General features: G+C 45.8%; 1 protein-coding gene across 1 annotated transcript in view; it reads right to left on the reverse strand.

Moving 5' to 3' along the window:
- The window catches only part of DISC1 (DISC1 scaffold protein), a 339334-nt gene that overhangs the window by 287862 nt on the left and 39194 nt on the right, over positions 1–12278 (reverse strand). Inside the window, exon 2 of the mRNA XM_058543022.1 lies at positions 5850–6847. Coding sequence (XP_058399005.1) covers positions 5850–6847 — 998 coding nt within the window. The remainder of the gene's footprint in view (positions 1–5849; positions 6848–12278) is intronic.

Genomic DNA, 12278 nt, shown 5'->3' on the forward strand with positions numbered 1-12278 from the left:
CACATGTGGGGGGTGAGAAAGAGTCAGGATGATGCCAGGTTTTTGATCTGAGCCACTGGAAGAATGAAGTTGCAAGGAATTATCTGAACACTTATCATACCATGTTATAGCTATCGTTTTGTTGTGTTTTGTCTGTGAACTCCATTTGTTCTTGAGCATCTAGAGGGCAAAAACTATTTTGTATCCAAGTAGAAAATGGCAGCACTCACCCTTATTTGTTTCTCCGCTGCTCTGGGCACATGGAAGGATTACACTTCCCTCTCCACCTTGTTCTGGTTAACGGGGCATGACTGGAAGTGACAGAGGTCACTTCTGCACTGAAGCATTTAATTGCTCTTGTAGGATCCCTTAATGTTCTCTTCCTTGTCTCAGTGATTGAGTGGGCCATACATTCAGAGGGTGCAGTCTGGGTTCCTAAGTGACTCTATGGAAAGAAGCCCCCTACCATCTCTGTGGAACTTGAAGCATAAGCCAGAAACATAAATTTGGTTATGTTAAGCCTCTGATATTGCGTTACTGTCTGTTACTAACCTATTCCACCTAATACAGTCTCCAAAACCAGACATAAAGTGTTATACTAGTAATCGTCAGTAAATACTTCCTGAATGAATGAAAGAGTGAATGAATGACCACCTTAACCCCTTTATCCTTGAGTTGCTCCACATGACAAGTGCAAATTTTACTGGTAACTTAGTCTTATATATTAGAGACAGAAGAAAGGCTGTATGGTGGTTCAATTGCCATATAAAGCTGTAACATTACCATCACCACACCCAAATGATGGTATTATTAAATACTTACTAGAGCAGGAGCAGAAGAACTACAGAAAAGAAGGTCAAAGAAAACATCTATAACCAATGCCCACCTCACCTTACCCCTCTCATCCAATTATCCCTGTAAGACCCTGACTTGATGCCCTGGGATATGTTTGAATGTCCATTTTTGCTGCAAGCACAACCACTGATGGGTATGTCTTATCCAGTGACCCAGCCCATGGGAGGCAGGCAATTTCTTTCTTTTCCTCTGGCTTCCACAACCTGAGGTGGGGCCTAACTTGCAGAATTCTGCCTACTTCCCTCCTCTGCACATCCAGTTAGCATTTCCTTTTATCACATTTTTCTCAGCCCCACCCAATCCCTGGCAATAGTCCCTGGGTGGCTATTTCTAAACAGCACAAAAAACACATATAGTCGATTCTCATCCGTGGTAGTTATGTTCTATAAAGTTGCTGGGAACATAAATCAGCAAATACTGAACCCTGGCTTCTGGGGGAAATACAGAGTTAGGCTCTTGAGAGCTTCTGGTCACAACATTTTTCTCAACTGATCAATATATAACCTTGTTTTATATGAGTTTCAGTTTAAAGATGTCTTATTAAATATATATTGCTGATTCATTAGCACCGAACTCATAGCCAACAGCGCTACAACTCATGTGTGAATGAAGCTTACCTAACACATGTATTTTCTCCAAAAGGCACATCACCGCCTTCTTGCACTTGGGAACGCTAGACAGCACTTCAGCATTATGCTTGGGGGCCATTTTAAAACAAGAAATCACCAACAAAAATGCAAAAAACGAGGCACTAAATAGACCATGAAAAGGACATTTGTCTACAGTATGAGAGCTGAAACAAGATGGCAGAACATCACCTGTTCACCTGCAGCTGGGAAAGTGTACGTCAGGTAACTCAAATTTTTAGCCACTCTGGTGCATGTCCACAACTGACCAGGAAAGCACTGTGAGCGTTGACTTGGGAGTTATCGATAAATTTTAGCAAGTAAGCAAATTTGCAAATATAGAATCCATGAATACCGAAGAGCGACTGTCTTTTAAAAGGAGCTAAAACTCAAGTCCCTGAGATTTGCATTTTTACTTAAGGAGAAGGGAGAGAGGTTAAGGAATTAGAAATATAATATCTAAAAGTCCCCAGAACACTGGAATCCCAATCTTTCAAAAAATCTTTTCGAAGATCCTTAGGCCAATCCTCTCCCCACTCCTGAAGGCCTTCCCAAGAGCCTGAAGGAGCAATCCAGGGCCTCTGCACAAACACAGTGGAAAAAGCAGAGGCTCCCCAGCAGCCCCCATCGTGGTAGATGACTCCAGGTGTCAGGAGCCTCTTCCTGGTCTTGAAACAAAGCCTGCCTTTCTATCAGTCCTGGTCAGAGTTCTTTTCCGTTACTCCCACCACACTGTATAAAGTTAATCCCTCTTCCACACAACAGGCATTCAAATAACTGAAAATAGCATCATGTTCTCCCCGTCCAGGTAGATTACCATAAACAAAGACACTTAAACTAGAGGTAAATGATGTCCAGATCCTATCATTTAAGACATGAGTTTAATTTGAACTGTGGGGAGAAGGGTGAATTTATTTTTCTTTGACTCAGATTCTCTTACTCTGAACTATTTCTCTAATGATAATAATGGGCAATATTCTGGGTACTTGCTCGGTGCCAGACTCCATCTGATGCGCTTTGCATGTAGGAGCACACTTAATCCTCAAGAGAGTCTAATGAGGTGGGTGCTGTGGTTATCTCCACCTTCTGCAAGAGCATCTTGAGGCACAAAACAGTTAAGCCGATTACCTAAAGTCACACAGCCACAAAGGGAAAGCACGAGGCTACCATGCAGGCAGTTCCACTAACCTGCCATGCTGCAGAGCTCTGTGGGTAACAGACACCCACCCCAGCAGGCGCCCATGGGCAGCAGGGCTCACCCCTCCAGAATTCCGGAAGTGCGGGAAGCGCGTGCCAGGCACTAGGCCGGGCACCCCATGGGTGAACCAGCAGCAACCATGCCCTTCATCCCCACAGAACAACCCTCTAGTAGGTTATGACCAATTATTTATTTTTAAAAGCTGCATTTGGGTGATAAAGGAGAAAGGAAGAAATGCAGCTAGGGTTGGTTTTATTTCTTTTTAAAACTAAACATCATGAAATCCAGGGGGCTGGCCCTGTGGCTTAGCGGTTGAGTGCACACGTTCTGCTACTGGCGGCCAGGGTTCGGATCCAGGGCGCGCACCGACGCACTGCTTCTCCGGCCATGCTGAGGCAGCGTCCCACATACAGCAACTAGAAGGATGTGCAACTATGACATGCAACTATCTAATGGGGCTTTGGGAAAAAAAAGGAGGAGGATTGGCTATAGATGTTAGCTCAGAGCTGGTCTTCCTCAGCAAAAAAAAGAGGAGGACTGGCTTGGATGCTAGCTCAGGGCTGATCTTCCTCACAAGAAAAAAAAAATCATGAAATCCAAAAGGTGAGTCAAGGTGGCTTTCCGCAGCCACAGCCCCTGGAATTCCAGCTCCCAGCCCTCCAACAACCCAGTGGTTCAGAGAGACAGCACGGTGAGCCCGTGCATGTTGGGGCCCCCAGAAAGCCACATCTGCTCAGGGTTTCACAGACTTCAGTTTATCAAAAACTCTAGGTTCTCAGGAGGACGTGATCTATGTGCAGGTAAGAGGAGTTAAAAGCAAGAAAAAAACTCTTGTGGCTACCAAAACCCAGCAGGCCGAATCCTGTGGAATCGTTGCTAAGGCAAGTTTCTGATTGTTTGGTTATGCGGGAGGGAGGGAAGCTGGTCTGTTTTGCTTCACTTGAGTCAAAATTTGGATTTCTGAGACGGAGAGATGCAGATATGTTGCCAAGATGTTCTTAAAAGATCTTAGAAATGAAGTGTTGAAAACTGGTATTTAAAGTCAGAAAAGTAGGATTACCCCGACCTCTACTTAGTGCCTTCGTCCTTTGTGTGTCTGCCTCTCAGATTCTCTTCTTCTGCCTTAGACAGTTAATCCAGGAAATCCATCAATTAGATATCTGTAGCCCATGTTAACAAGATTTAGTTCACTGAAAACAAAAACTAGTCGAGCGCCTGCTGAGGGCCAGGAAGTATGCTAGGCGTCTGGCATTCAAAAACGTCTAGAAGTGACCTATGGTTATGGGTCTCGTGGTCAAGTGTGGAACTTGGACCCACAAACAAATCTTTATTACATGTGGTGACTGCTATAATGGAGCATGTCCAAAGTGCTATGGGGATGAATGGAAGGAGGGATTCATTTGTTCTAGCAGGGGTAGGAAATGGTTCACGAGGAAGAGGCTTTGGAGCCACACCAAAAGGGATAAGTAGGAGTGTGGCAGGTGGGAGGGTGCAGGAAGGTCATTCTAGGCAGAGAGGAAACATTAAGCAAAGGCCTGAAGCACAGCTCTCTCTGGTGTCTACAGGAAGAGGAAGCAGCCCCAGATGGTTGAGCCGGCAGGAGTAAGGCATTGGGACAGGCTGGAGAAGGTTGGGAAAAGTCTCAGTGATCAGGATAAGGAGCTTGGACACTATCCTGAGAGGAGCAATGAGCCACAAAGGTTTTAAGCCAAGGAATAACACTATCCCACCAGTGTTTTGAAAGATAGCTGTGCAGGCCACGCAGAAGACGAATAGGAAAAGAGAGACACTGGCGGAAGGTAAATATGTCAAGAATATCTTACAAAACCCAGGTGAAAGATAACAAGGATTTGAACTAGGGCAGTGACCGTGGCCATGAGATGCAGGTTAGCTGTAGGACAGAGAGGGCATGGAGACTGACTGGATGTGGGGAGTGAGAGAGATGGAGGTATTAAGGACGATTGCTCTCTAAGGAACTGGATGGATTCTGTTAATTCAAATCAACAAATATGTATCAAGAATGAGGCTCTTAGAACAGGTTTGGTGGGGAAGACAATGGCGTCAGTTTTGGGCGCGTCTAACTTGAGGATTCCATGCATCACCTGGGAATAGAGACCTGCATGTCTGGCGTGGCTTTGCTGCCTCCTTGAGTTATAAATCAGATGGCTGAGCTGAGGTCCCTGTGGGCCAGAACAGGGGCCAAACATCATTGAAAGTAAATGAGATGCGATTGCTGGGAAGGAAAGTGAACTTCACATTTTCAGGTACTTCTACCAAATGCCGATAAGTGGGTACTCTACTTTCCCACTTACATGTACGTATGTACACACGTGCACACATACACACATACACACATACTCATGTGCACAAACATACACAAACAACACCCCAGAAGGAAAACACAGTCTTTCAACATGATGGGGTACACAGCCCAATGGGTCAGCCATGAAGCATCTCTACCTGGGTTTCTCTGGGAACTTTTTAGTAGAACAATCTTGCCTTCTCCCAGTTGTACCCACCTCTCAATTACTGGGTGGACAGCACTGTTATGATGCTAGGACTTATATTTACACAGTCTGCCCCAATTTCCAAAGCACTGTCATACTCATTTGAGCCAAAGACAATCCTGTGTGGTGTTGATACCTCTAAATAAGGAAACTGAGGCCTGAGAGGTTGAATGACCAGAAACAAAGTCTCCAGACTCTGTGTCAGGCAGTTCCCACCACAGCAGGGTGAAATGAGATGAGGGCAGTAATACAAATGAGGCTGAGGATCACCCCCAGTGTAGGGCATCACCATCTTTATATCCCTCAACCCCGTCCACACCCAGCCAGCTCCATCTCCCTGCTCCCTGGCCCTGACTTCCTGTTTCAAAGCAGAGCTAACCACGCATCACCTAGGTCAGGAACTGCAGAGGAGCCGGGGGCCCCACAGAGAGCAAATCAGACCAACTAAACGAGACAAAACGAAAGACGAAAATGAGAACAGATTTGTGTTCAAACTGAAAGAGAAGACACAGAAGTGCAGAAATCTGTGCAGTAACATCTTTTTGCAGCCAGCCACAAAAGGAGCTGCTGCAGCCTCTAGGGGGGATGTCAGTCAACCCCAGAACCACTCATTTCCTGCCCTCTGCCCAGAGCTAATCTGAGCTGTGACAATTGCGGGGCCCCAGAGGCTGGGGAGACACCCACCTCCAGCTGCCTCCGGTCACTCAGCAGGCAGTCCAGCAGCACGGGCTCACATTTCCTGAGCAGCTCATCCCAACGGTGAGCGTCTGCCGAGCTGCTGCCCTCGATCCATGAGGAATCCGGGGAGCAGGAGGAGGCAGTGCCCGTGTCTGGCAAAGATGCCATCTCACACTCCAGCCCGGAGCTGCTCCCTGCAGCCTGGGGAGAGTCTGCCAGGCCCTGAGTAGCCTTGAGATTGAAGAGGGGAGAGAGAAGTCGAGGGTGTTCGTGGGGCCTGTCCAAGCTGGCAGCCTTGGGTTCCATCTCCTCAGTCCTCTGATGAAGGGCCTCGGCCTCTCTGGATGGCGGGCAGCCTTCCGCTTCTCCACGTTCCCCGGCAGAACCAAGTGAGAGCCGTATGAAGCTAAAGCTGGAGGTGAAGGCATCCTGAGAGCCGGCAGGGGCTGAGGGAATCTTCGGGCCACTTCGGAGGCTGCAGCTGTTGCTATTCACCTCCTTTGGGGCCACACAGCCTTTCGTCCAGGTGCCCCTTGCTCCTTCACCACAGGCTGCATCCCAGCCAGGGCCCAGGGCCTCAGAACTGTCCATGGGTGGAAGCTCCCCCTGACACCCAGCGTCCCTAGGACCATAAGACCTGGGTAGCCTATCAGGCAGTTTGGTGCCAGCTCGGAGCTGAATTCCAAAGATCCCTGAGGTTCCTCTCACAGGGGTCAGAGGCAGGCCTGGGCGGTCCACAGATGTCACAGCTGTTGTCTTGGGAACAGGATTCCCAACGGAGGAGACTTGCCACTGGCCTCCTGGGTCAAGTCCACATGGTCCAGTCCTGGACTCAGAGTGGTGGAACTCCTCACCACACGCCCCTCCCTGGACCCAGAATGGAGTGCCCACTTCTGGGGAGAGGAACCCAATCCGGGGCCCAGCTGTGCTTCTCATGTAGCCTGGCCTCCGTGCCAGCCGCTTCTTCCGAGAAGATGCTGCAGGTGGTAAGCAATCCCAGCTGCCTGGAAAGAAAAGAGAAAACAGCACCGTAAACACACAGATCTCACTGGCTTAGCAGGAACTGCGTTTGGAGAACATCCTCGGCTTAGAGGTCATCTCTCAGTGCATCTGCCAAAGAGAGATGCTGGCTCAGTGTTCACGGGGCCAACCGTTAGGAAAATTCTGATGATCCTTGGGAAGTGTTTGCCTTGAATGTGTAGAAACAACACAGCATCTCAACTCTTTCAATGAGCAGAGCAGCTAGCGTTGCTATGAGTTATGCCAACACATCAGCATGCACAATGGAGACACAACCTCGGCAGCTCCTTCTGAACCCTCCAGCATCTTGCCTGTTAGTCTTTTAGGCACATCAGCACTTTCATCCTGGGGTGGGCCTGGAAAGCAAATGATTTGAAACCGAACGCCAGAGCACTTCTCAAAATGAGACCCAGTCACTAATTCTAGGTACTTGTCGAACAATACGTGAGTTCTCATTATCTGAACTATCTGGGTCCCTGCATGCCCGTGGACCATGGAGAGCTGGCTGTGACAGAATTTATGCCCATTAATTCATCTCACACAGTGGACTACAGGAGGCCCTGCTTGATGTGTTCTCCAAACCAGGAGCTGTGTTCCTCCCAGCTATGCAAGAGGAACAGAAACAATAAAAAATATTGATACCTCACAAAGGCAGGATAGTACAGCAGTTGAAAGCATAGACTCTGGCACCTCATTACCTGATTCAAACCCTAACTGTGCCATTGCTGGCTGTGTGACCACCCGCAAGTTACTTAACCTCTCTATGCCTCAGTTTGCTTATCAGTAAAATGGACATATTAACACTACCTCTCTCATAGGGTGGTTTTGAGTATTAAACCAAATGAGTTTCTATATGTAGACAGCTTAGAACAGTGCCTGGCACACGTAATAAATGTGATCAAAGTGTTAGTTATTATTTTTACATTGCATAGCACCATGTTATTCATAATGTGTTTTCATCTACATAATTTCATTTGCTCCCTACCAAAATCATGTGAATCAATCAGACCAGGAATCATAACTTTCCTTTTATAGTTAAGAAAACTGAGGCTCAGAGATTTGACACACATCTTCCTCCACATCCCAGAATAGAGATGGTCATGGTAAACATAAGGCACTAGGCATTTAGGATCCCACTGTGCTATGATCATGGCACACACCAGTTTCTGGAATGAGTGTCATTGATAATCCCTGGGGAAATGAGCACAATGACCCATGGGCCACCTGTTCCCTGAATTTGAGCATCTGAGGACAAGAGAGCCCAAGATGTGTTTACCCAGTGGCCTGCTCTTGCCAACCGGGCATGCCAACTGCTGAGACCCCAAGAAGGGCTAATACCACCCCACGTACACAGAATTCTGGAAGCTTGCAGTGAAGGGAGGAACGGAAGCAAGGGCTACAAGCAAGGGGGTGGGAGAGGAAGTCAGGCTGAAGGAAGGGAAGGAGGCATGTAACACTACAACCCCAGGAGCTTAGTACCATTTCATTTTATAAATAATAAAATTAAAGCTCAGAAGGTTTTAATTTGCCCCAGAACTCCCTGATCATAGTTTACCAAAGCCTGTTTTGCTCATTACTGAACAGCACAATGCCTTACATTTAAGTTGCTTAATAAATCGTGAATGAATGAATGGATGCGTGGAGGGACAGAGGGAAGGAAGGATGGATGGATGGAGGGAAGGAAGGATGGATGGAAGGATGGATGGATGGATTGGTGGGTGAACTGAGGCCTACCTGATTCCAAAACACATGCTCTTTCTATATCCTTTGCCTCCAAGTATATCACTTAGGATAACTTGAAATGACAAGAAATCAGAAGAAAGATTTATTTTTCTTTTTCCTTCACAGCAAAAGCCATGCAAAGTTGGAATCAGTAGAAAAGGACATGATAAAAATGTACAGAAGGAATCATTAATATCATTAATAGGCCAAATTGGACTACCCATTAGGACAGCTACTATAAAAAAAAAGTGTTGATGAGAATATGGAAAAATTGGAACCAGTTGTACTCTATGTGGGAATGTAAAATGGTGCAGCTGAAAACAGTATAGCAGTTCCTCAAAAAATTAAAAATAGAATTACTACATGGTCTAGCAATTGCACTTCTCAGTATATACCAAAGAATTGAAAGCAGGGTCTCAAAGAGATATTTGCACACTCATGTTCATTGCAACATTATTCACAATAGCCAACGATGGAAGCAACCCAAGTATCCATCAACGGATGGATGGATAAACAAAACACGGGATGTACATACAATGGAAAGTTATTTAGCCTTATAAAGGAAGGAAATTCTGACACATGCTACAACATAGATGAACCTTGAGGACATTATGTTAAGTGGAACAAGCCAGTCACAAAAGGACAAATATTGTTTGATTCCACTCATATGAGGTACCTAGAAGAGTCAAATTAATAGAGACAGAAAGTAGAAGGGTGGTTGCCAGGGGCTGGAGGCAGGCAGGCAGGTTGGGGAGGGCAGGGGGACTAAGTGTTTAATGGGTACAGAGCTTCAGTTTGGGAAGATGAAAAAGTTCTGGAGATGGATGGTGGTGATGGTTGCACAACAATGTGAATGTATTTAATGCCACTGAACTGTACACTTAGAAACGGTTAAGAGGGTAAATTCTGTGTTATATGTATTTTACCACAATTAAAATTTTTTTTAAAAATTTCAATAGACCAAATTGGATCCACATGCTTTCTGGTCCAAAGGAGACCCGGTACTTTCCCTCAGAGACTTCATCATCTGAGGATGTAGCCTGCACGTCAGAATCCTGACTACAAGGAGAGCAGTCTGCAGAGGGCTATGGGAGCTCAAGAGGGAGCAGAGGGAGGCCAGGAAGAAGGACTAACTCTCATATGCCCTGTAAAACTGGCAAAATAGTTTTTAAAGAACAGTGAATCCAAAAGGAAGTAGGGAGAACATTGAATTCTGGCTTCAATTACCAAAAGAAAACAATTCAGCAACTTCATATCTTGAGAACGGGGTCCTGTGAAATCTATATTGTCTTTTGACTTAAAAAGATATTTAACTATTTTTTTATGCAAGTACCAGTCACCCAAATAACCCTTCTAAAGTTATAAGAACAATGCTAAGTGGAAAATATTTGTTTGAAATTTCATTTCTTTTCAAATGCTTAAGGGCACTTCGGCCTGAGCAGCCTTTTCTAAAGCCATTTAACCAAGGACCCAACCCATGCACCCACCTGAGCACTCAAACATCCTAACTCCTGGCTTGGGCCGTCCCAGAACGTGGCCCGAGAAGTAGAGACTGTCACACACTATTAATCCTAACCCTCAAGCGAGGGCAGAGGAGCTGACAGAACTGGATCTGGAGGGCGCTTCTGGAATGAGCTAGAAGGATTGGAAGGAACTCATGTTGGGCAGACGTCTGCTCTGAAACCTCAAGGAAGACCCCTGTTCCCTGTAACCAAAGTCCCCTATTTTCACTTTTTTTTTATTTTTATTTTTTGGGGAAGCTTATGATGTCCCCTCTGACCAGAAATCAATTATTACTTACGTACTCTGCCTGAAATCTGCCTATCAGATTTGCGTAAAATCCAAGCCCTGACATCGTGCCCTGAAGTTAAGGAAGGGTTATGATGCATTCAGACCTTAGAGAGAAAGTGTCCTTCCTGACATCTAACTGCAATCAGCTCAGGGAATGGAGATCAGAGCGAGCAGGAAGTAGATTGTGGCATGGCGAGGGAGGGCCCGAAGTGCAGGCAGGCTTGGAGAGCTGGCCCGAGAAACCAGATGTGCCCTCTGTTCTTTGTAAAACCCCGGGGTGGCTTAGTTACGGCCATCTGGCCCCAGAAAGGTGGAAAAGGAAGCCTCACTCAGCCTTCTTCATCTCTTACAGCCTCCCACTCCATAACAGATTCTAGAGAGGGGAGGAATAGATTCCTCTCCATCATGCAGACCTCTGTTCTCTGGTTATACAGGATCCTCATCTCCACCCCCATCCAGCCTAGTGAGCTCTGAGATTGAAGGGAAGTGAAAGACAGTAACTTAGAGTAGACCCAAATGTCAAAGGACCTCTATACAAGGTCCAGATAAGGTGCCCAGAAATATCTGCTTACCTAACTTATGGGGAAAATTGGGGGAAGCCAATGTTAACCAGCCAGATCAGCAAGAGTCCTGTCTGCCTTGCCTCTAATACTCTCCCTCCATCCATCCAAATCCTTCCCAACCTTCAGCTTCCAACTCCCTTCCCCATCAACTACCTTGTCCTGATCACCCAGTTCACAGGGCTTCACCAATTGTCCACATCACTCCTTTCCTCCTGTTTATTAACACCCAACACTGTTAGTTATTTTCTTTGGTGTATCTAAATTGTTCCCAACTTATGTTATATATAAGCTGCCTGAAGTCCTTACAATTCCTCCAAAAGAATCCTAGTATACAGAGAAAGCATTCCAATACACATTGGCTATATAATATCCATTTTTAAATAGGAAATCTAAAATGTGCAATTTAAGAAAAGATGATACCCATGAATTTACTTGAAAGATCTTAATACCAAGACCCAAAGTTAAAATCTACACAAAATGCTCACATGGGCTTGGGCAAGTCCCTTGGCTGCCCTGTACCGCATGATTCTCAGGCCTCGTGGGGAAAGCCTGTCTGCCTCCTGAAGGGGAGATACAGGGACTTGAGGCCATGGCTGAGAACCCATAAATAGAGAAGAACCGGCACATAAAGGCTTTACAGAACCTGACTTGGGTACAAATATAGAGTGGAAGCATAAACGAATATATTCTTTGCATGGAAGGAATTTTAATCCTGTTTGTCATGGTTGGGCATAAGACTTTTATAAAACATTCAGGTTAACCAAAGATTCAGAATCATAAAGAAACCACACATCCCTGTGGATTAACTTGTTTTCAAAGAATCAGAATCGAATAATATAACTAAGCACAAACACTCGACTGAGCATGAGTTCATCTTTTGTCGATAGTTCAGAGAGCACCTGAGGATTCGGAGGGTCACTGTCATAAGCATCTAGTGAGCAAGGCAAGTGTTAGTGCAGAATAAATCAGCCTTTACTGTGTTTCCATTTTAATTGTGCAATTCCTCTCAATGAAACAATTCCTTATTGAACACGGGATGATGTGTGGGGATGCAGACGTAAGCAAGACCCCATCCCTGCCCCCACATTTCTTATGCTCTAGCGGGGCTGTAAGTCATGCACACAAAAGTGTCGCAGGATGGAATGTGCTACTTCAATCCAGAGGAAGGAGAATTCAATTTGAAATTAAACTAATGGAGTAACCTAGTTGGCTCAGTTGGTTAACCCAACGGTTCTTTGCCCTTCAGCAAAGCAGAAGACTCTATGAGCTTCAGAGTACTCCCTCATTTATGTGCCACCCCAAAACGCCACCTCACAGGATTAAAGGGAAGAATGGTGCT

This window comes from Diceros bicornis, chromosome 6 (assembly GCF_020826845.1).
Source record: "Diceros bicornis minor isolate mBicDic1 chromosome 6, mDicBic1.mat.cur, whole genome shotgun sequence".
In the NCBI taxonomy this organism is placed as follows: Eukaryota; Metazoa; Chordata; class Mammalia; order Perissodactyla; family Rhinocerotidae; genus Diceros; species Diceros bicornis.